The sequence below is a fragment of the Schistocerca americana genome, chromosome 10 (assembly GCF_021461395.2).
Source record: "Schistocerca americana isolate TAMUIC-IGC-003095 chromosome 10, iqSchAmer2.1, whole genome shotgun sequence".
Taxonomy (NCBI): domain Eukaryota; kingdom Metazoa; phylum Arthropoda; class Insecta; order Orthoptera; family Acrididae; genus Schistocerca; species Schistocerca americana.
In genome coordinates, this window is record NC_060128.1 from 186,621,571 (window position 1) to 186,647,917 (window position 26,347).

Sequence of the window (26,347 nt, forward strand, 5' to 3'; positions counted from 1 at the left end):
TTTTGGGAATACGTCTTGCTGTCAATGTCTATTCCTGACATCTTGTAGTACATTGTACAAGGTGTATGAAAGCTGCTACAACAATCAGTTTCTGTTTGTCGTGGAATCACTTCTATTATTGGAACACATTGCTTCGCCTCTGGAATTTACGTTGTTGTGACCTGTATTGGTTCATACCTTTGACCTTTGTTGCATGATAAAGTTCCAAGGATTGTTTTCACATTTTGATAAGTAAACTTTAATATTGGTAACAATTATTTTTAATTAAAGTAAAAGAAAACAAAATAAAAACAGAAAACACTGTTCATTATTTTTTATATGCAATGACAACACATAACAGCTCAAAAAGAGAAGTGGGAAGTCCATTTACCACCACAGTTTTAATACCTCACAAATGTGCTGTGGTGATGTATGCATCACCATATATGTTTTGACGCTAAATCATAAAATAAAATTAACAAAAATTAAATAGTCAGTTGATCACAATTATAACTGGATAGCAAAAGAAAAAAATTGTCTTCACTGAGCTGCTACAAAAAAAGTGCCCATGAAAGGGTTGTGTGTGTTACTGAGGTTAACTTAATTGTTCATTTCAAAGTGTGGAAAAGTACGGAGGAGTTAGTTAGTGGACAGTAACAAAACACCTTCCCTTTCAATTTATATTGATGTGTCCTTTTTAATTGCATTTTTCCCAGTAGGATACTTTGTTCCGTTGTTCTTTTGTCAGTATGTGCCCTAATCTTTGTGTGATATAAATAAGTGAATGGAAAAGGTGATTGTCTAATAGGTAATTTCCAAGAACGCTTGCAAGGTATGTATATCAAACGTGCGACTGCCACCGTGAGATATCGATTTTGTTATTAGCAATGGCAGTTATGACGACAAAAGATGAATGACATGGAATTTGTTTATAGTGTTGGTACTGAGAACAACCATATGTGAATATTGTCCAATGATGGCATTAAATGTAATTTCGCTTGTTCATCATCAATATCTTGGTCCTGGATATTTCCAAGTAATGTGTATGTTGACGGTAGGAGTTTTCTCATAGCTGGAGTACATTCTAGCAGTAGCTCTTAAGAACATTTACCAAGTCTCACGGGGAAATTTTATACCACGTAAGTTCAAATTATGGAAGTAGAGGTATTGAAAAATGGAGAGCTTGTCTCAGTCATCTGTCATCCTTCTCTTTTATAGAGGATTACAGAGATTTCCATGATCGCTCACTGTTTTGCAAGTGAATAGATGGATCCTCAGAAGACACGAATTCGAGATAACGGTTTATAAACTCATGGTGAACTACTACTTTCTTCAAAGTATTGTGCGATTTCCATCTGTCTGTTATATCTTTGGTTCCAGGCAAGATGAAGTTCTTAACAAGTGGCAGCTAAGTTTGTTAGTCCAGGAATACACTTAAACAATGAAACATTTCCTAGGTTATTTTTCTATACCTCCAAATAATAAAATTTGTTCACTTTCATTCTTGAGAAGTGACCTTTCCTCAAATTTCCAAGTTGTGTCGGACTTGTCTTTTTCTGCAACCTTGTTGACACTACCTATTTTGTCACTGTCATTAGTCACAATTACATCACATACCTCCCGACAGAAACTGTATTAAAAAAAAAAAAAAAAAAAAAAAAAAAAAAAAAAAAAAAAAAAAAAAACAGTATTAATCAACAATCCAGTTTCCGAAGCTCTGTTTTGTACACTCCTGGAAATGGAAAAAAGAACACATTGACACAGGTGTGTCAGACCCACCATACTTGCTCCGGACACTGCGAGAGGGCTGTACAAGCAATGATCACACGCACGGCACAGCGGACACACCAGGAACCGCGGTGTTGGCCGTCGAATGGCGCTAGCTGCGCAGCATTTGTGCACCGCCGCCGTCAGTGTCAGCCAGTTTGCCGTGGCATACGGAGCTCCATCGCAGTCTTTAACACTGGTAGCATGCCGCGACAGCGTGGACGTGAACCGTATGTGCAGTTGACGGACTTTGAGCGAGGGCGTATAGTGGGCATGCGGGAGGCCGGGTGGACGTACCGCCGAATTGCTCAACACGTGGGGCGTGAGGTCTCCACAGTACATCGATGTTGTCGCCAGTGGTCGGCGGAAGGTGCACGTGCCCGTCGACCTGGGACCGGACCGCAGCGACGCACGGATGCACGCCAAGACCGTAGGATCCTACGCAGTGCCGTAGGGGACCGCACCGCCACTTCCCAGCAAATTAGGGACACTGTTGCTCCTGGGGTATCGGCGAGGACCATTCGCAACCGTCTCCATGAAGCTGGGCTACGGTCCCGCACACCGTTAGGCCGTCTTCCGCTCACGCCCCAACATCGTGCAGCCCGCCTCCAGTGGTGTCGCGACAGGCGTGAATGGAGGGACGAATGGAGACGTGTCATCTTCAGCGATGAGAGTCGCTTCTGCCTTGGTGCCAATGATGGTCGTATGTGCGTTTGGCGCCGTGCAGGTGAGCGCCACAATCAGGACTGCATACGACCGAGGCACACAGGGCCAACACCCGGCATCATGGTGTGGGGAGCGATCTCCTACACTGGCCGTACACCACTGGTGATCGTCGAGGGGACACTGAATAGTGCACGGTACATCCAAACCGTCATCGAACCCATCGTTCTACCATTCCTAGACCGGCAAGGGAACTTGCTGTTCCAACAGGACAATGCACGTCCGCATGTATCCCGTGCCACCCAACGTGCTCTAGAAGGTGTAAGTCAACTACCCTGGCCAGCAAGATCTCCGGATCTGTCCCCCATTGAGCATGTTTGGGACTGGATGAAGCGTCGTCTCACGCGGTCTGCACGTCCAGCACGAACGCTGGTCCAACTGAGGCGCCAGGTGGAAATGGCATGGCAAGCCGTTCCACAGGACTACATCCAGCATCTCTACGATCGTCTCCATGGGAGAATAGCAGCCTGCATTGCTGCGAAAGGTGGATATACACTGTACTAGTGCCGACATTGTGCATGCTCTGTTGCCTGTGTCTATGTGCCTGTGGTTCTGTCAGTGTGATCATGTGATGTATCTGACCCCAGGAATGTGTCAATAAAGTTTCCCCTTCCTGGGACAATGAATTCACGGTGTTCTTATTTCAATTTCCAGGAGTGTAGTTTGTAGTCTTTAACCTAGCAGGAAGCTGAGATTATTCTCTGCTGTATTGTCAGTTTTGAAACATCAAACCACATGTTTCTTCTTATAGTAGTTATTTTCTGACATTTGGTGCAGTATAATTGTAATGGGAAGTCAAAATCACTAATTTTTGAACCAAGTTTGACAATCTTTGTTGATCGATTATGGACTGTGGGACAACGGCTGGCATGTATTTCTTGATGCAATAATTTACCAACAGCCGCATGTATTGCAGAAATTTATTTTATAAACTTCTTATATGCTATGAGTTTCGGCATTACATTGATGCCACCTTCAGGCCCCAAACGTCATAGTTGTAAAATCTCTATACATGGAAGGAGCCATATAACTGGATCCATGAATCAAATCGCTATGCAGCAGCTCTTGGTGGCCAGGCGACGCAGACTTGAGTCTGTATCAGACTTGAGTCTGTGTCGCCTGGCCACCAAGAACCTGTTATAACAAGGGTGCTGACACAATTAATTTCTGTAAAAACTATTTGTGGGGCAAAAAGAGACAGCTGGTTGTGAATATCTTTATTTAGGTAGCTAAATGAACTGGTGGAATGTCACACTTGGCATTCTCTTTTTGTCTCATATGCTTATGTGTTTTTCCACTGCACGTTGTTTTAAATTGCATGTGAGGATTTTTGGTAAGGGTAATTTTCTATGTTTCTAGTTCACATACCCTACAATTTGCCGCAACCCTGTGTGCAGCAACCGCCGTCGTTTCATGTTGGATGTGGATAAATCAACATTTGTTGACTTTCAGAAAGTTAGAATTCAGGAAACACAGGCGGAACTGCCTCGTGGTTGTATACCTAGAAGGTAAGTCGAACAGATTTAAGAGTTCAGGGTTGGCGAAATGGTATCTTGAGGGATCAGTTAAGCTGTTGTGAAATGCAGAGATGGCAAAATTTCATTCTAATTATCAACCTCTAATATCATTAGGAAATTCGTGTTGGCATGTTGATTATCAACTTTATATAGTATTATTATTATTGCACACTTCTGTGGAGTTCTTTTGTCATCTTTGATGCAATGCCCCAGAGGATTTTGCCTTAGGATAGAATTGAGTGAACATGTGCTATTAAGTCAAGAAAGTGAGAGTGATTTCTGGGTGTAAAGCAGCCAAAAGTGAGGCTTTTCACAAACTTATATCACACATTAGTGCCACCTCAGTCTGTTATGTCTGATGGCTGGGAACTTCACATATGGGGCCTCAACCAGTATATGACCATTGATTTCTTTCCTTTTTATTTTTACTTTTTTATTATTTTTATTTATTTATCCATCCTTAGACAATATACATCGTATGGATGTCAACAATGAAAGTACAAATTATGGTATGAAGTCTAAATATTTTTTTAACAAGTGCCGTTCTACATTGTTTAATAAGCATAGGTATTTTGATGTAGAACTTACATAAATACAATGCCCTGCGTACATATTACATTATATTGTTCAAATAAATGTACTAGGAGTGTTGACATGGAACTAGCAGACATAAATACATAATACATGAATGGGGGGGGGGGGGGGTGTAAGTCAGGTATATCTTATGCTACATGTTCCCAACAATTCTTTGGTTTTCATTTAAGATATTCGTCGAAAGTGTAGAAACAATGCTCTTGCAAAAATAGTTTTACAGTTTTTAAAAAAATACATACTGCTAATTTCTTTTATATTCTATGGTAGCTTATTTTAGATTATCACACCTCGATAATAGAGACTGTTCTGAGCTTTTAGCTTATTCTTTCTATCTAAATGGAGGCAATAACCCAACCTTGTGTTATGATCTTGAATAATGTTAGTCAAGCTATTATTTTCAAGATTTTTTCACATATACATTATGGTCTGAAAAATAAACTCGCAAAGAACATTCAGAATGCTCAGGTTTTTAAATAATTCTTTGCAATGAGCCCATTTATTGCATTTTGTTATTATTGTTATAGCTCTCTTTTGTAATCTGAAAACTGTTTGCAGATTCTGGGTACTATTTCCCCAAAAGATTATTCCTTATCTAAGCATGGGATGCACATAACCAAAGTAAGCTGACCTTACACAGATGTCACTGCATACTGATGAAAGAACTCTAAGCACGTAGCATGCTGTGGAGACTCTCTTTGAGATAATCATGATATGTTCATTCCACTTTAGTTGGCTATCAATGTACAGTTCGAGGAATTTAGTGTTAGTTACATATGTTATTGGAGTGTTATATAGTTCTAAATTTATGAACTTGTACTTCTTGTTTATTCTAAAGTACATGCTGTTTGTTTTATTAATGTTGAGAGACTGTTCTCTGTAGACCACCTTGCTGGAAAAGTATCCATGGTTGATATTCTTACAACTGTGGGGCAATGAACTGTTGCAAAGCATCTAACTAAATGTTAGCAGTAATGGATTTTCCCACAAAGGAGAGCGGTCCAAAACCTTTGTTACGCATGAGGTTGCACCTAACATTCACTTTTTCGCTGTCTTGCTGTAACCGTACAGTAGCATGTGGAGACTCTGAACCCTATATACAGACATTATGCTTATTTACCATTCCACTGATGTGAAAGGTGGATTCATTGGTAAAGCATATGCAATTTAAGTAATCATTAGCACCATCATTCCTGCTGGGAATCTCAGTTGCAAATTCAGCGCGTGTCAGTAAATCATTCGGTTGCAAGGCCTGCACGATTTGCACTTTGTAGGGTTGCAACCTAAGAGTTTCATAAAGAATCTTCACCACACTTGCTTGTGGTATTTAAAGTTCACGTGATGCTTGACGAGTTGATTTAGATGGGCTCTGTTGAAATGATTGCTGAACACGATCAACAGTTGCATCTCTCACATGAGACCCGCCACTTCGAGGATGATCATTAACGCTGCCTGTTTCGTTAAACTTTGCATACCATCGCTTTATTGATTTAACATCAGGAGGGCTGCATCCATAAGATGCCCGAAATTTACACTGAGCACTGATGGGCGATTTCGTTTTGTGAAACCAAAGCATCCATTGCCCTTTCTCCTGCTTCATCGCCATTTTGCCAGTAACTAACGTGATCTAACAGACTGCGTCGGTGTTGTTTAGCACTAGCGCCATCTATTGGCCACAACAACTAGTAACACTAACCTATGTAATGGCATCAGATGTAATTATTATGTGAAATGGTTATTCTGTTATACATTTTTATAATCAGGGCAGGACTTTGTGCTCACCCTGTACTTCCTGACACTTACAACTGTATTGACGTTAACAAATTTCTCTCTTCCAAAAACAAATTTCTCTCTTTCAGGAACGCTTTTCTTGCCATTGCCAGTCTACATTTTATATTCTTTCGATTCAGTCATCAATTGCTTTGCTGCCCAAATAGCAGAACTCGTGTACTACTTGAAGTATCTCATTTCGTAATCTAATTCCCTCAGCATCACCAGCTTTTAATTAGACTACATTCCATTATCCATGTTTTGCTTTTGTTCATGTTAATCTTATACTCTGCTTTCAAGAGTCTGTCCATTGTGTTCAACTGGTCTTCCAAGTGCTTAGCGATCTCTGACAGAATGACGTAAAAGTTTATATTTCTTCTCCCTGTACTTTTAATTCCTTCTTCAAATTTTTCTTTTGTTTCCTTTGCTGCTTGCTCAGTGTACAGATTGAATAACATGGGTGATAGGCTATGATCCTGTCTCACTCCTTCTGAACCACTGTTTTCCTTTTATGTCCCTCGGCTCTTATAACTGCCGTCTGATTTCTGTACAAGTTGTAAATAGCCTTTCACTCCCTGTGTGTTAGTCCTGCGGCCTTCATAATTTCTAGGAGAGTATTCCAGTAAACATTGTCAAACGCTTTCTCTAAGTCTGCCAATGCTGCTAACTTTGGTTTGCCTCTCCTCAACCTACTTTCTAAGATAAGCCATAGGACCAGTATTGCCTTGGTGTGTTCCTACGTTTCTCCGAAATCCAAACTGATCTTCACAAGGTGAGCTTCCATTCTTCTGTAAAGAATTTGTGGTAGTATTTTCAGCCGTGATTTATTAAACTGATACCTTGGTAATTTTCACACCTGTCAGCACCTGCTTTCTTGGCAATTGCAATTATTACATTCTTGTCGAAATCTGAGGGCACTTCACCTGTTCCACACATCTTGCACAGCAGATTGAACAATTTTGTCATGGCTGGCTCTCTCAAGACTTTCAGTAGTTCTGACAGAATGTTATTTACTCCTGGGATCTTGTTTCAGTTTCAATCTTTCAGTGCTCTGTCAAATTCTTCTCACAGTATCATATCATCTCATCTTCTTCCATTTCTGTAAAATTACCGATAAGTGCATTTCCATTGTGTAGAGCCTCTATATACTCCTTGCACGTTTCGGCTTTCCCTCTTTGCTTAGGACTAGTTTTCCATCTGAGCTCTTGATATTCATACAGCTCTTTCTCTTTTCTCCAAAAGTCTCTTTGGTTTTTTTTAGGCGGTGTCTATCTTTCCTCCTCACTGTACGTCCGCACTAGTTCTGATTTTACCTCATGACCATGATGTCTATAACCACAACATTCCAGCTGCCCAGGGTAAAAGGATTTTCACCACAGAAAAGCCTTGTCAGGTTGTTGAATTTTTTTCAGCATGGGATATCCTGGTTTTTTGAAGGCAGCCCATGTAGCTGAGAGGTCAGGACAGCCAACTGCCATGGAGGGGGCCCAGGTTCGATTCCCGGCCAGGTTGGAGATTTCATTCACAAAGGGACTGAGTGTTGTATTTTCCTCATCATTTCACGATCTTCAACACACCAGTTGCTGAAGTGGCATCAAATAAAGATTTAGCAGTAGGCGGCTGAACAACCCCAAATGGGATCTCTTGGCCAGTCTACATCTGCATAGATACTCCACAAGCCACTGTACGGTGCATGGCAGTGTGTACTCTGTAGAACTAATTGTCATTTCCCTTCCTGTTCCATTCGAAAACAGAGTGAGGGAAAAGTGACTGTCTGTATGCCTCCGTATGAGCCCTAATTTCTTGTATCTTATTTTAATGGTCTTTACGCGCAATATATTTTGGTGGCAGTAGAATTGTTAGGCAGTCAGCTTCAGATGCTGATTCCCTAAATTTTCACAATAGCGATTCCCAAAAAGAACATTGCCTTCCCTCCAGGGATTCCCATTTGAGTTCCCAGAGCATCACCATAACATGTATGTGTTGCTCGAATCTACCAGTAACAAATCTAGCAACTCTCATCTGAATTGCTTCGATGTCTCCCAGTAGTCTGACCTAGTATGGATCCCAAAGACTGGGGCAGTTCTCAAGAACAGGTCGCACCAGCATCCTTTACGTGGTCTTCTTCACGGGTGAACCATTCTCTCCTAAAATTCTCCCAATAAATCGAAGTCGACCATTAGCCTTCCCTGCCATAGTTCTCACATGCTCATTCCACCTCATATTACTTTCCAACATTATGCCCAGATATTTAAATGATTTGACTGAGTCAAGCAAGACACTAGTAATACTGTATCCAAGCGTCACAGGTTTGATATTCATATTCATCTTCGTTAACTTACATTTTTCCACATTTTGGGCCAGCTGCTATTCATCACATGAACTGGAAATTTTATCGAAGTTGTTTTGTATCTTCCTACAGTCACTGAACTTTGATACGTTACTGAACACCACGGCATCACCAGCAGGCAACACCGTATTGCCGCCCATCCTCTCCGCCAAATCATTAATGTATATGTAGAATAACAGTGGTCCTATCACACTTCCCTGGGGGACTCCTGATGATACCCTTGTCTCTGATGAACACTTGCCATCCAGGACAACATACTGGGTTCTGTTATATAAGGAGTCTTCAAGCCATTCACATGTCTGCAACTTATTCCATATGCTCATACCTTCGTTAACAGCCTGCAATGGGGCACCGTGTCAAATGCTTTCCAGAAATCTAGAAATGTGGAATCTGCCTGGTGCCCTTCATCCGTAGTTCTCAGTATATCATGTGAGAAAAGGGCAAGCTGAATTTCACATGTGTGATGCTTTCTAAAACCATGATGATTTGTGGCCATAAGCTTCTCAGTCTCAAGAAAGATAATTATGTTCGAACTGGGAACATGTTCAAGGATTCTGCATCAAACAGAAGTTAGTGATATTGGTCTGTGATTTTGCGGGTCTGTTCTTTTACCTGTCTCATATACTGGAGTCACCCTTGCTTTTTTCCAGTCACTTGGGACTTTGTGCTGGGTGAGAGATTCAAGGTAAATGCAAGCTAGGTAAGGGGCCAATGCCAGACAGTGCTCTTTGTAAAATTGAACTGGGATCCATCCGGACCAGGTGATTTATTTGCTTTCAAATCTTTGAGATACTTTCCTGTGTCAGGTATGCTTATTACTATGTCATCCATACAGGAGTCTGTCTGATGGTCAAATGATGGTATACTTATACAATTCTCCTATGTGAAAGATTTATTGAATGTGAAATTTAAAACTTGGGCTTTAGTTTTGCTATTTTCAACTGCCGCACCAGACAGGTCAACAAGGTTCTGAATGGAAGCTTTATACCTGCTTAGCGATTTTACGTATGACCAGAATTTTCTCAGGTTCTCTGGTAGATTCTTTACTAAGGTGTAATGGTGGTAGTCGTATGCTTCGTGCATAGATCTTTTCACAGACATATGAATCTCTGTTAACCTTTGCTTGTTTTCGTTTATGCATTCTCCTTTGAACTGATAGCACAACAGCCTCTGCTTCCTCACCGTCTGCTGAATTTCTTTATGAAACCATTGTGGGTATTTTCCATCCTTTATCCACTTACGAGGCAGCTCATGATACCCAATCTACTTAAACTTTGTCCATAATTCCTCTACTTCCATGTTACTGGAACTAAGTGATGCCAGTTCACTGCCTAAGTGAGATGTTAATAACTACTTACGTGCTCTAACTAACAGAAACTATATCCTAGCCTTCTTGACTGATTTATTAACTTCTGAAATCATAGTTGCTATGATGACATCATGATCGCAAATCGCCATTTCTGTATTGACATAGTCAATAAGGTCCATCATATTTGTAGCTACAAGATCTAAGATATTTCCATTCAATGTGGGCTGCTGAGCTAGTTGCTCAAGACAATTTACCGTAGACTCTCTCTGAATGACTAGAACTGTCACAGCAGAATCGGATAGCCGGTAGAAACATCCAACAATTAACTTAATTTCACCTATACCTGTTATCGTGTTCATGTGACCTCACTGCCGCACTCAACTTCGATCTCAATAGAGGCAATATTTTTGTCAACTGCAATGAACACTAACCCCTCCTAAGGCCCGTAATCTGTCTTTCCAATATACGTTCCATGACTTCCTAAATATCTCAGAGCTTTCCACTTCGGGTTTCAGCGAGCTCTCGGTCCCAAGAGTAATTTGAGTGCGAGAACTTTATTACGAGTACTTCGACGGTTTACTGATAAAATTGTGATAGTTGAAGTGTTTTTATTCTGAATGCCACGTGTCTTCCCTTGCTGTGAGGCAACTGGCGAGAGTTTATCAGAGCATCTCAAACCACAGCCTAGCCTAAAAAACCCTCATTTACTCTTCACAAGTACTCCATTGCTGTAGTGCACACTTGACCTATCAAGGGGAGTCCTACAAATACCCACACAATAATGGAGGTCTAGAAATATGCAGCGAAGACCATCACAGAGTCGACAAAGGCTTTGGTTGAGACCCTCCTCTCGGCTCGAAACCGAAGGACCCTGATCAACTCTGGGAACAATTCTGCAAATTGCGAGCTCTGCTCGCACCCCGCATGCGAGGGCGGCAGTATTCCCCCCCTCTGCCAGCTGCCTGTATGAACTGAGGATCGCTTCGGAATCCGTGTGACAGAGGTCACTGGTGCCGATGTGAGCCACAACGTGCAGATGACTGCAAGCTCGATAACCACAGGCAAGGCCGCCTCCATATCTCAGATTAGGTCCCCAAGCAGACATACTGAGTGCACACAGACATTCTGTCCAGCCCTGAATGCTATCTGCCTAAGGCACTCCTTAATGCACTTGACATTGGAGCTTCCAATAACTAGTCAATCCCCTCCTTCCGTGTGACTTCTCAGACCCTGCTGAAGGAGCGGACAGCTGTAGGTGTCCACTCAGAGGGTGAATGGGTGAGGCCAGGCAGCCAGTCTCCTCATTGGACCTCCGCCTCGAGCAAAGCGAATGCGTTACCACCCGCCACTCACTCTGCTGTAAGAATGGATCCACTGTGTTGGGTGCACTAGCAGGTGCCTTAGAAGCAGAGTCCGTGGGCAAGACAACCAACATCTGAGGTGTCCCGTACGACATGCCAGATTCTCTGCCTCCGCTAAAACCCGAGGCAGCAGCCTGAAGGTGACCGACCTTGCCAACACCACATTGAGCTGTTCGCGAACTGTGGCCAGCTGCTCATGCGTCTGCACACAGCACGCACACATCCTATCCGTCATAACGAGACTAACTGAAGAAGTGAACTATAAAAGCAGACAATCCTAAATATGCAATCTGCAACCCTGCTGATCTGTCACCAATGGACGCCGATGCTTTAAAGAGCTACGCAGCTGTTCAGTGAGCAACTATTCTGCTTCACACTGAAAGAACTTACACTCACAAATACACAAGATTAATCCTCCTAAACAGAGAAATACGCAGGCGATAATTTCATTTCATGAGAACAATTCGGCATGAACAAAACATATTCTGTGAGAAGATTCCACTCTATCTGCTGAAAAATTGGAAATGCTAGTCCAGCAGCAGCAATAAGTAGGGCCACAGGTGTGTGTGTGTGTGTGTGTGTGTGTGTGTGTGTGTGTGTGTGTGCGCGCGTGCGCAGAATAGTTGCTCACTGAACAGCTGCGTAGCTCTTTAAAGCATCGGCGTCCATTGGTGACAGATCAGCAGGGTTGCGTGTTGTTCTAGTTTGTCAAAGAGTAATCCCAAAGCTAGCAAGTTTTCTTTCCTTTGTGTGTGGCTATTGACAATTCAATGTTTCGGTGAGAGCTCTCCTTTAATCCAAAAGTATTTACATTCTCCAAGAACCTACCTGCAACACGGACGTTAAGTATAGTTGTCTTTATGTAATGATGCACTTGACTTGATCATGATCATTTAAAAAAAAAGTCCTGGAATTTAATTTTGTATGTATTCTATGGTATAGGTGTTTTTTAATTAAGACACTGCTGGTCATCCATGGAAGTGAGTCGCGTTGTCATCTGCCACCAGAACTCTCCTTGTTCTCTCTGTGTTTATGAAACATGATACAAAGATGTATTTATGTGAACAAATAGTAATAATTCTAATTCTTACAATTATGTAATGCTGTCAATTTTCTGTATTGCAATTAGAAAAGGGAAACATAGAAATTTACTTATAGCTGTGGGGTTTTTGTATGTGACAGGAACATACATATAATTGTTATTTATGATATTTCTACTTCAAAAGTAAAGCTATAATTATTTTGTCTGTATTTTGTGAATGAAATGGTAATCAAACTTACCAATACCTGTTGAAATGAGTTTCCATACATTAAACACATTACATCATCCAGAAAATCATGTTCTGTGTTGCAGATAGTACGACAGTGTCTTTTGCATTTGGCAGTGCTGTAAAGTGATAGTGTGAGGCGTCTCTTAGGAATGAATGTAAAACAGGGATACTTGTACTAGCATGGTTTATTTTAATTATATAATCCAATCTCTGTCATCCTCTACAGTTTTTATCCCCTCCAGCTCAGTTTCATTACCATACAATGCTGTGCTCCAAATGTACATTTTCAGAAATTTCTTCTTCGTATGAAGGCTATGTTTGATACCAGTAGACTTTTCTTGGCTGGGTATGCTCTCCTTGTCTGTACCAGTCTGCTTTTCTTGTCATCTTTGCTTCATGTACGACATGTTACTTTGCTTTCAAGGTAGCAGAATTTCTTAACTTCCTTGTCATTGTAGTCCTCAATTGTGATGTTAAGTTTGTCACTAATCTCTTTTCTGCTTCTTATTCTTTGGTTTACTTTCAGTTGATATTATCTACTTATTAGACTGTTCCTTCCATTTATTACGTCCCAGTGGCAACTTACTGAGGTAGCATGCTTCAAAATCTTGCCTGTAATGTGATACTGTATTATACTTCCTCGTATATTCTCGAGTGACTCATCACATCATTTATTTAGCAAAACATGAAGTTTACTGTGTCATAGTAATGCCCCAACTGTGACTGATGACTTAGATTTCCTTCCCCTGACACTTTCTATACAAAAATGGATTATTGTTGTTAATATTTATGATTGGAGTTATTCTCTGAGTTAGCTGTGATCCATACAATGTTTGAAAGATGTCCTCACACAGAGTCCCACTCCACATAGCACTGACTTGCTAGCAGCATTGCACAACATGGTGTATGTGCTGAACAAAGTCTCCCTGGCTGTAGGAATGCTCCCCCCAGCCTGTTAACTTGTACAATGGGATGTCCCCACTACCATGCACTTCACTGGTTTGCAGAGTATAGATGTAGTTTGTTAGTTGTGTAAGTATCTGCTTGACAAAGTATTGTAAATTTTGAGTCTCTGTAATAACTTAAGACACATGAAGTCAAAATTTAAGTTCAGAAATATTATTTTATGTGTCGTATCTGCATCTTAATGTGTGTTGCTTGATAAACAGAGTTTTTGTGTATTACTTGGTTTCTTACCAAACTGAACCCGATGTATCGAAGAGTGTTAGCCATTGCAGCAGAAGTACTGAGGTTAATATTTAGGATTTTTTGTGCTCTTACCTGGTTATGAGGATTTTGTTTAATTGAAAAGTTTTGAAATAACATATTTCTTTATTTATTCACATAAACAGAACTGAAATCAACAGCACTTAATACTGAGTCTCTACTACTACAACTACTACTAATGCCAGCAGTAGCACTTCTACCAATAAATAATAATAATAATAATAATAATAATAATAATAATAATACCGAGTGGTTGCAGCTGCAATCTCTGATATAACTTGCCGACAATGTAAGCAGTCTTGGGTATTATCAGAAATGCTATTTTAAGCAACTTACAGTTAATGATAATCTGTAAAAAATCATTTATGCTTGACAGCACACTTAGCAGGAAACATACACAGCCGGCCGCGGTGGCCGAGTGGTTCTAGGCGCGTCAGTCCGGAACCGCACGACTGCTACGGTCGCAGGTTCGAATCCTGCCTCAGGCATGGATGTGTGTGATGTCCTTAGGTTAGTTAGGTTTAAGTAGTTCTAAGTTCTAGGGGACTGATGACCTCAGATGTTAAGTCCCATGGTGCTCAGAGCCAATTTTTTTGAAACATACACACATCTTTTGTACTCGGTCAACTTTCCCACTTCACTGACGTAAGTTGCAACATTCTGCCACTAGAGGACTCCAAATTGTAGCATGTGACATAGTGGTGTGCAATGTAACTGTCAGTTGTGAGAAATAGTTCAGAAAACTGAAAGCATGAATTCAAATAATTCATCCACACATGGACAATGCCAGATTGCACACGAGCATTGCATCATCTGCAACAATTGGTGCCTTGGATTCACTGTCATCATCTCAACTTGGTCCCATATGATTTTCATCTATTTCCAAAGCTTAAAGAACATCATTGAGGACTTGACTTTGATAGCGATGAAGCGATGCAAGTAGAGGCGAAGTTGTGGCTCCGTCGATGAAGTCAATCATTCTACAGTGACGGTATCAATAAGCTGGTCTGTCGTTGGCAGAAATGTGTTCAGCACCAGGGTGATTATGATGAGAAATAAATAAAACAATGAAAAATCCAGGACAGAATGTAACAGTAGAATGAAAAGGATAGTTTCTACTCACCATATAGCGGAGATGCTGAGTTGCAGATACGCACAGCAAAAAGACGGTCGGAAATTTAGCTTTTGGCCAACAAGGCTTTTGTCGGAACACACACACACACACACACACACACACACACACACACACACACACACACACACACAGTCACAGTCACAGTCACAATCTGGCTTCAGCTATCATAGACTGTGCTCATCTGTGCGTGCGTGAGTGAGTGTGGTCATGGGTTTATGTTGTCTGACAATAGCCTTGTTGACCGAAAGCTAACTTTCCGACAGTTTTTTTGTTGTGCCTGTCTGTGACTCAGCATCTCCGCTGTATGGTGAAGAGCAACTATCCTTTTCATTACATTGTTGAGAGATAAATATGTAGAAATGAAGAATAAAGATGTAGAATGTTAATAATGTTTTCTTTAACAAGCTGTAAGAGTTTACACACAAAAAATTGGAGGCATTACTTTTCAGTATTCCCTCATACAGTATGAGTATTTTTAACAATTAATTTTACAGTATGTATGTTTTCATTAGTACACCGTCATACGTTTTACATAGTAAGTAGTGCATTTTTACTTTATGAACAATAAGGCATGAACAAAATTCTGTTGAAGTATTTGCCATATTGTCTCAAATGTCACTAAACAAAATTTAGCGTAAGGTGAAAAATAGAGAACTCACCAAAATTATTTATATAACCATGTAATAAGATCACTCTGTATGTGTTCTATACTACAGTAAGTTAATCTCAGTCTTTTACACAACACACATCACAGACTTCACTTTGAATCCTAGACAAGGAGCCATGGTTTACATGAAAATGAATTTTGTATCTTGTATTGCGATTGTATCACAGTTCAGGGAAAGTGATGTCTGTCAATGAAAAAAACCACTAAGGAGTAAATGTACTTTTAATATGAAAACATAGGAATTAATACAGTATAAAATTCCGCTTTTACATTCCCGGAATTAACATTTTCTTTCCGTTACATCATTTTTTAACACTCCTGTCAAATTTCCTAGGTTAACAATGTTAATTCACACCTGATTTTGTGTTAACATATTTAAACTTTCCCACAATTTACCCTTTACGAAACACTGTTCATGGAGAAAAAACTGACTTAATTGACATAAAATGACTCTGGGATGGCGTTGGCTTTCAGTTAGTGTTTACAAATATTATGCTGTTAAGTTTCTCGACACCAGTGTGCTCCTCTCAACAGTTCGAATCCAACAGATCTGAACTGGCAAAAATTGGAACAATTTGTGGTGGCTGATTGGAGTAACTTCCTTATAGGTTCGTTCGAATAGTGACCGATCACAACAGTTTTGAAAGTCTCCACTGTGTGTGTTCAACATTTTGATCATCATGACACATCAAGTACATAACTCAAGTGTTTCATTTGTTAACCACTTGAGCACTAGTTGACAACCTTTGCGCTTTTTGAGTTGTTCAAATGCTTCCAGTTTGAGTAATGAATCACTGCACAAGTTGTGTATTTTTTCATGCTTCGCAAAATATTTTGAAAATTTATATAATATGTTTTTAATAACATATACCTAAGTATTTTTTGTGATGTTTCACACAGAAATAATGTGAGTGATGGTTTGTGTGTCTGAGGATTTTTTTTTGCAGGGTGGAGGTGGCACAATATCTTATAACCTCAAAAATATGATTATGGTGCTTGAGATGCAGACCAGCACATATGCAAACATCTCACAAAATAGTTATGTGGATATCTGTGCTTGGCAACGAGAATAAATTCTTGAAAAGTGTTGTGCTAAGCATGAAAAATATGTAACTGATGCAGTGTGTAATTGTCAAATAATGAATAACACAACTGCAGGCTTTCAAAAAATATAGGGTATGATAAATGACATTAAGTCAAACGTTTCTGCTTCCCAGACAGTTACCGCTTCCAGTTACATCAGTGGCTAAAGATATTACAAGATTCGGATAATGTTTATTGGATAATAAACAAATCCCTGACAAGTATCTTCATGGCTATTATGTCCATATATTATAAAGAAACTACAAAAATGCAATGGGGATCACAAATGTAATTTTACCACTAAAGAGTTATTCCCCACATTTTACATTTTCCCTACTTTATACACCATTTTTTAAAATTCCCTCAAAAAGTTTAAATGCAGGGTTTCACTGTACATCAAAGACAACAAATGTTTGTAGTGGGTTTTGACAAGTACATTTTGTGATCATAAAAATGTCCATCCACAGTGTAGAGGTGGTGCTGAGAGCCGAGATTGTGGACATGGTGCAGGCGGGCGATCAGTACGATTTCACGGGCACACTGATAGTGGTGCCGGACGTGGGCGTGATGTCGACGCCCGGGCAGCGTGCCGAGCTGGCCTCGAGGCACAAAGCGGGAGACCAGGCGGCGGCGCAGATGGCGGGAGAGGGCGTGCGCGGTCTGAGGGCTCTCGGCGTGCGAGAGCTCAACTACCGCATGGCCTTCCTCGCCTGCAGCGTCGCTCCCACCAATCCCAGGGTAAGCGTGCCATGTTGTCTGTGCTGCCAAATTGAGTCTGCGGGTAACTGTGAATCAGTTACAGAAACATTGCATGGAACTGACAACTCGGGACGTGTTCTTTCAGTGGTAGGTACATTGACAGACACTGTTCTTGTCGTCGTCATCATTGCCTTCGGCCTGTAGACTGGTTACTTACAGCTCTACACAAAAGTCTATTCTGTGTGGTCTCCACCTCTGCGTAATTACTGCAACCTACGTCAGTTTGAACCTGCTTAATGTAGTAGTCTTTGTCTCGCTGTACAGTTCTTACCATTCATACTACCCTCCATAATCGTGATTTGTCATATCAGTTAAAGCCCAAGTTTTGCCGTAATGCTGTTTTCTCCCCCATTCTGTTCAGTATCTCCTAATTAAGTCTTTGAATTACCTATATAGTCACAGCATTCTCATGCGGCATCGTATTTTAAATCAACTTTTACCACATAATTACAATTTATCGTGCATATGATCTGTTGAAGTAACCAACCTACCCCTAACCTTCTCACCTGTCCTATTTTTCGTGCATGTATCACTTGTGTACGAGGCTGCACTCTGAACAGATACTTCCAGAAAAGACTTCCTAGTACTTAAATTTATATTTGATGTCCGCAAATTTATGTTTTTCAGAAACGGTTTTATTGCTATAGCAACTGGGCCTTTTATATCCTCTCTACTTCAGCCATTGCCAGTATTTTGGTACCCTACAACACAGATCATCAGCTATTGCCAACATCTCATTTCCTCATCTTATTCATCCAGCATCGTCTGATGTGTATATGTATCACCTTCGTAGTCTCTGCTTTGTCCCAGGGGTGGCATCTTTGGGGCAGAAATTAGAACATGATGTGCCCCAAGGCTGTGTCGCAGTTCCTCTTTCTCCTCATTTTTGTAAATGGTCTAAGCCAAGATAGTAACATACTGCACAGGGAATCAGATGAGTCATTTGGAAGGGTGGAAAAGTGATTCTGTCAAATAAGATTGAAATAAATGAAGGAAAAACTCATCGTATGAAATGTGGCTGTGGTAAAGGACATTCCTGGACCTTTTAGAATTTTTAAAATTGCTGGAATTTGTAATTATAACAAACTTGTGAAGTAGACACAATGAGTGTGTATGTGAGGAACTCTCACATATAGTATACTTTCTGAGGCTGATGGAAAATGTAATTACAGACCAGTATCGGGTAACTACAGGGAGACATAATAATGGAATGTTTGAAATGAGTAGTGGCAGCCATGGGCAAATGGCAGCACTGTGGGTTCATGACACTTAGCGAGTAAACAGTCTGCTATTTCAGTAATCGTGGATCAGTGGAAAGGAAAACAGCGTGCATTAGCCATAAAAATGTTTTATAGAAACAATGATAGTTTGATAGCGTACAGAGGGAGTTTTGATGTTTATAATTCAGGACGTCATCATGCCGGTCCGTCGAAACACGTGATAAAATGTTGGCTTAATAACTTTGAAGTGACTGGATCTGCCCGCAAGAAGAAACCAACAGGACGATCAAGAAGTGTGCGTTCACCAGCGAACATTGATCTTGTACATGAGTGTCTTACAGAGCCCACGGCATTCAATTCGTAAGCAAGCAGCAGTGGTTGGAATGTCCCGGGAGTGTGTTCACAGAATTCTTAATCTCCGTATAAAATTTCATCTGTACAAACTACAAATGGTGCAACAATTGAAGAACAATAATTACTGGTTTCAATTAGGATTCTGTCAACAAATGATGACAAAAATAAGCAATGACGATGAATTTCTAAAAAAGTTGTGGATGTCAGATGATTCACATTTTCACCTCACAGGTTATGTGGATAAACAGAACTACCGTTACTGGTCAAACACAAATCCTAATGACATTCATTAGTGCGCTTTACACGCAGTAAAGTGATAGTATGGTGTAGTGTTTCACGACAGGATTATCGGAGGGTATTTTTTCCGCAAATGAACAGGGAAAAACAATAACTGTCAGTGCCGATTGTTATGTGGAGATGTTACGAACTTTCGTTACACCTGCATTGAACAACTTTCAAAACGTTCAAGAAGCCTGGTTCCAACAGGACGGAGCGACTCACACACTGCACGGCAATCGATGGCATATGTGCGAGAACTGTTTGGCAACCGTGTGACCTCACGATTTGGTAACATTCCCTGGCCCCCTAGATCACCAGATTTATCCATGTGTGGTTTTTTTTTCTTGTGGGGCTACCTCAAGAGCAATGTCACATGATTCAGCCAAGAACCCTGGACAAGTTAAAACAGAGAATTCGAGATGCAGTTCACAGTATCCCAGCTGAGATGTTGCAGTGGTCAACGAGGAATCTCAGCAGCAGGTTTCACGAATGTATTCATTTAGGACGACACCATCTAAAGGATGTAACTTTTTAAAAAGTGATAAATGCTATCAATGTTTCGTAAATGGCAAAGTTGTAAGGTTTGAATTACTATGAATGCAATTTCTTTCCTTCATCACTTCTAGTTTTATTGGACTGTGGAAATGTTCCCATTTTTCTGTCTCTTCCTGTATGTGCCGTGCTCTATTCCACAGCCGTATTGACTGTGAAATGCAGCTGTGGGGTCATTGATCAGGCTGCACGGGCATCCTATTTCTACAAAAGAAGCCAGTAAGAATTGTCACACTTTAATATTAAGCAAGGGCACTGCAGACGATTATTTTGGGAATAAAAAGTGTGTTGTATGAATAACTTCCATCTGCACAGCTTGAAAAAGTTGGTGGCGGAGGGGATGGTCCAGGTGGCCTTAGTTGTGAAGCAACCATTGAAATCAACCGTGTTATGATCAGATGCATGTTGTGCCGCAAGATGGCTCTCGGCCACAGTTTGGCGTTGCTGTTCATCCTGGTAGACAGCTGGTCCATAGTCATACCAATATAAAAAGCAGTGAAATTGTTTGCAGCACAGTTGATATAGGACATGGTTGCTTTCACAGGTGGAGTGATGTCTGATTGCCTACAACCCGGACCATCTGGATCCTTACATTCACCACAAGTTTTTCTGAACTGTACAGTTGGCAGTTATCTTTACAACACATTTTCGGCTTTCAAAGTCATCCCGGCCTCTGCCTGTGGTAAATTACTGTTCTCACACCCTTCACCCGACAGTTTCTGCCCGTCTATCCTATAACTTCCTCTCAGTTCAGGTTCCCTCACTGATATTGTGCACCGATCTCTGACAACACACCCACCTGTCTTTTTTCACCTTCTCAGATACTCTTCTTCTTACAGTGACATCCTCGTTGAGTGTTGCCCGAGTGTAATGTTCAGGTGTCAATTTATTTGAATCATCAATTTGCATGTTGTAAGCTGGTCGGAGTACAATAGCGAAATGTGGTTTCAGTTTGGGGGTGCAGAACTGCACATGGAGGAGATGACTGCCGAGATAATGAAGCAGCAGATGACTGATGCCGAGTGGAACAAGGTGTACGAGATGAGCAGAGACCGAAACCTCTACCAGAACCTCGTTTCCAGCCTCTTCCCCACGATACATGGCAACGACGAAGTCAAAAGAGGTGAGTAGCGGTGCAGTGAGAAACACTGCACGTAGTTAGTACTAGTTCAAGGGATCAGGAAAGAAAATCTCAGACAGCGCAGGTTTTCAGCAGAGGTCTTAGCATACGGAATGTGTTCTTAGATATGTGAGTGGCTCGAAGACTTCATCTGTACTTTGCAAACCACTGTGGGGTGCATGGCAGAGGGTATGTCCCACTGCACCAGTCACTAGGGTTCTTCTCATTCCATTCATGTGTGCAGTGTGGTAAAAATTATCAATCAAATGCCTCTGTGTGTGCTGTAAGTAATCTAATCTTGTCTTCACTGTCCCTATTTGAGTGATACATAGGAGGTTGTACTATATTCCTAGATTCATAATTTATAGCCAGTTCTTGAAACTTTGTAAGTAGACTTTCTCAGGATACTTCTCGTCTGTCTTAGTCTGCAAGTTCAGTTTCTTCGGCACATCTCTGACACAGTCCCACAGGCCAAACAAACCTGTGACCCTTTGTGCTCCCCTTCTTTGTACATGTTCAATGTCCCCTGATAGTCTTGTTTGGTACAGGTCCCACACTTAAAAAATATTCTAGGATGGGTCGCGTGAGTAATTTGTTAACAATCTATTTTGTAGACTGATTGCACTTCCCTAGTGTTCTACCAATAAATCAAAGTCTACCACCTGTCTTATCCACGACTGAGCCTGTGTGACCATTCCACTTCATATCCCTACAAAATGCTACACCCAGGAATTTATGTAAGTTGGTTGATTGGACCTGTGACCCATTGACATAGTCACAGGATGCTACGTTTTTTTGTCTTGTTTTGTGAAATGAAATGCATAATTTTACATTTCTGAACATTTAAAGCATGTTGCGTATCTCTGCACCACTTTGAAATCTTATCAAGATCTGACTGAATATGTATGCAGCTTCTTTCAGATAGTGCTTCATTGCAGATAACTGCACCATCCTCAAAAAGTCTGGGGCTACTATTAATATAGTCCGCAAAATCATTAATATGCAACATGAACAGTAAGTGCCCCGACATATTTCCCAGGAGCACGCCTGAAGTTACTTGTACATCTGTCAGTGACTCTCGAAAAAAATATGCTGCAGCCTCCCTACCAAAAATCTTCAGTCCAGTCACAAATTTTACTTGATACCTCATATGACTATACTTTAGCCAATATACAGGGTGTTACAAAAAGGTACGGCCAAACCTTCAAGAAACATTCCTCACACACAAAGAAAGAAAATGTGTTATATGGACATGTGTCCGGAAATGCTTACTTTTCATGTTAGAGCTCATTTTATTACTTCTCTTCAAATCACATTAATCATGGAATGGAAACACACAGCAACAGAATGTACCAGCGTGACTTAAAACACTTTGTTACAGAAAATGTTAAAAATGTCCTCCGTTGGTGAGGATACATGCATCCACCCTCCGTCGCATGGAATCCCTGATGCGCTGATGCAGCCCTGGAGAATGGCGTATTGTATCACAGCCGTCCACAATACGAGCACGAAGAGTCTCTACATTTGGTACCGGGGTTGCGTAGGCAAGAGCTTTCAAACACCCCCATAAATGAAAGTCAAGAGGGTTGAGGTGAGCAGGGCATGGAGGCTATAGAATTGGTCCGCCTCTACCAATCCATCGGTCATCGAATCTGTTGTTGAGAAGCGTTCGAACACTTCGACTGAAATGTGCAGGAGCTCCATCGTGCATGAACCACATGTTGTGTCGCACTTGTAAAGGCACGTGTTCTAGCAGCACAGGTAGAGTATCCCATACGAAATCATGATAACGTGCTCCATTGAGCGTAGGTGGAAGAACATGGGGCCCAATCAAGACATTACCAACAATGCCTGCCCAAACGTTCACAGAAAATCTGTGTTGATGACGTGATTGCACAATTGCGTGCGGATTCACGTCAGCCCACACATGTTGATTGTGAAAATTTACAATTTGATCACGTTGGAGTGAAGCGTCATCCGTAAAGAGAACATTTGCACTGAAATGAGGATTGACACATTGTTGGATGAACCATTCGCAGAAGTGTACCCGTGGAGGCCAAGCAGCTGCTGATAGTGCCTGCACACGCTGTACATGATGCGGAAACAACTGGTTCTCCCGTAGCACTCTCCATACAGTGACGTGGTCAACGTTACCTTGTACAGCAGCAGCTTCTCCTGACGCTGACATTAGGGTTATCGTCAGCTGCACGAAGAATTGCCTCGTCCATTGCAAGTGTCCTCGTCGTTCTAGGTCTTCCCCAGTCGCGAGTCATAAGCTGGAATGTTCCGTGCTCCCTAAGACGCTGATCAGTTGCTTCAAACGTCTTCCTGTCGGGACACCTTCGTTCTGGAAATCTGTCTCGATGCAAATGTACCGCGCCACGACTATTGCCCCATGCTAATCCATACATCAAATGGGCATCTGCCAACTCCGCGTTTGTGAACATTGCACTGACTGCAAAACCACGTTTGTGATGAACACTAACCTGTTGATGCCACGTACTGATGTGCTTGATGCTAGTACTGTAGAGCAATGAGTCGCATGTCAACACAAGCACCGAAGTCAACATTACCTTCCTTCAGTTGGGCCAACTGGCGGTGAATCGAGGAAGTACAGTACATACTGACGAAACTAAAATGAGCTCTAACATGTATATTAAGCGTTTCTGGACACATGTCCCCATAACATCTTTTCTTTGTGTGTGAGGAATGTTTCCTGAAAGTTTGGCCGTACCTTTTTGTAACACCCTGTATGTGGTGCTAAGTGAAATGCATTTCAGAAATCAAGTAGTTGTTAAGTACAACAACTAAGTTTCATTCCCTGGACAAGAGTGTTCATCAGAGGCAAGGGTCTCATCAGTAATGTCCCAGGGAGGTGTGACAGGGCTGCTCCTGTTCTCTCTATACATAAACGAGGTCATGGATAGGGTGAGCAACAATCTTCCAACTGTTTGCTGATGATGCTGTAGTGATCGGGAAGTGTCATTGTCGAGATATTGTAGATGCATAGAGGCCGTCTTGTACGTAGATGTAGATTAATACTGAGTATATTCTGTGGTAACTATCCTGACTTCACCATTAAGCAGTTATCCCTGAAACTTCCCGGGTTAGCTGAAGCCTTCAGTACCATTTTGCAGTCTCACAACCAATCTGGGAACTTTCACCCAAACCTACACACTGAGGCGACAAAAGTCGTGGGATAGCGATATGGACATATACAGGTGGCGTACACAAGGTATAAAAGAGCAGTGCATTGGTAGATCTGTCATTTGCGTTCTGGTGATTTGTGTGAAAAGTTTTCCAACTCGATTATGGCCACACAATGTGAATTAAGATGTGAAATGATAGCTGTAACTAGAAATGAGGGACATTTAATTTTGGAACTCATTGCGGAATTCTATATTCAGAGATCCACGGCATCAAAGAGCCTCCCACCGTAGACAATGCAGTGGACGATGGGCTTCACTTAATGACTGAGAGCAGTGGTGCTTGTGTAGAGTTGTCACTGCTAATAGACAAGCAGTACTGTGTGACACACCATAGAAAGCAGTGTCAGTGTGGGAAATGGGACGAATGTATCTTTTATGACAGTGCCGTAAAAGTTGCTGCTAATATGCTATGGCAGCAGACGACTGATGCAGGTACCTTTGCTAACAGTAGCACATCCTCCAGCACCTCTCCTGGGCTCGTGACCATATCGGTTGGACCGTAGGTTGAATGGAAAACCGTGCCACGGTCAGATAAGTCAAAATTTCAGTGAGTTGGTAAGAGCAGGTGGTAGAGTTAGGTGTGGTGCAAACCCCACGAAGTTGTCAACAAGGCACTGTGCAAGCTGGTGGTTGCTTCATGATGTTCGGGCTGTGTTTACGTAGAATGGACTGGATCCTCTGGTCCAATTGAACCAATCATTGACTGCAGATGAGCTACTTGGAGAGCATTTGCAACTGTCTGTGGACTTCATGTTCCCAAATAACGATGCAATGTTTGTGGATGACAGTGTGTCATGTCATTAGGCCACGATTGTTTGCGATTTCTTTGAAGAACATTCTGGACAATTCCGGCAAATGATTTGGCTAGCCAGATTGCCCGACATGCGGTATAACCCCTCTTCTACATTCCCGGAATTAACATTTTCCCGCCGTTTACGACATTTTTTATCGGTCCTGTCAAATTTCCTATGCGCGCAATGTTAATTTGCACCTGATTTTGCGTCAACGTATTTATAATTTTCCCGCGATTTACGCATTACGAAAAAATGTTTGTGGAGAAAATATGATGCTGGCATAATGTTGACCGTCCAGTAGTGTTTACAAATATTAAGTGGTTAAGTTTCTTTGCACCAGGGCACTATTCAGCAGATTTGAACAGGTAAACGAGTAAAAGATGTAACGATTCGTGCCATATCTCCCGTCGCTGCCTAGCTCTCGCAAACAATTGTGACCCAGTGACATGACACATTGTCATCCATAAACATTGCGTTGTTATTTGGAAACTAAGTCTATGAATGGTTGCAAATGCTCTCCAAGTAGCTCATCTGCAGTCAGTGATGGCTGATGGGAGTAACTAGGTTCATTCGAATGAAGATATCATGACCAATCACAACCATTTCTAAATTGTCTCTACTGCACAAATGCAGTTTTGTGATTGTTGTGATCATCGTGACACCTTTGTCGAAACGTATTTAGTGTGTTTCAGCGTATGGCCACGTGGAGTGCTAGTTGATACCATCTTTCACTTTGTGTTACCCAAAAGTTTTAAGTGTAAACACAGTGCCGGTTACGCATTGTATTCATGCTGAGCAAAATGTGTTTCGGGAATTTATTCTCGTTGTCAGGTTCAGTATTTACTTATTTATTTTTTCTGGTGTTACTCAAACAAAAAATGTGACTGATAGTTTGCGCGCTCTGTGTGTGTGTGTGTGTGTGTGTGTGTGTGTGTGTGTGTGTGTGTGTGTGTGTGTGTGTGTGGTTTTCTACGTAACTGAAGAGGCAGTACCTACTAAAGTATTTCATTATTTAAATAATGAATGACAGCTGCAGGATTTTCAAAACCATCGAATATGAACTTTGAAATAAAGTGAAACGTTTCCACTTCCCAGACAGTTATCAATTCCAGTTACATCAGCAGTTTTTATTAGATAATTAACCTTTATTAGATAATAAAAAAGTCCCTGACAAGTCTTCTGATACCTGTTATGTACATACATTATACATAGAGTGCGAGAGGGGTATCTTAAATGTAACTTTAACAGCTTAAAACACTATTTCCCACATTTTACATTTTCCCGCATTTTACACTATTTTTTTGAAGTCC

The 26,347-nt window shown here is 41.2% G+C and overlaps 1 protein-coding gene across 1 annotated transcript in view; it reads left to right on the forward strand.

Moving 5' to 3' along the window:
- The window catches only part of LOC124552439 (DNA replication licensing factor Mcm6), a 77,438-nt gene that overhangs the window by 9,121 nt on the left and 41,970 nt on the right, over positions 1 to 26,347 (forward strand). The window contains exons 4-6 of the mRNA XM_047126712.1: positions 3,829 to 3,977; positions 17,218 to 17,488; positions 20,866 to 21,037. Of these exons, the coding sequence (XP_046982668.1) occupies positions 3,829 to 3,977; positions 17,218 to 17,488; positions 20,866 to 21,037 (592 nt within the window). The remainder of the gene's footprint in view (positions 1 to 3,828; positions 3,978 to 17,217; positions 17,489 to 20,865; positions 21,038 to 26,347) is intronic.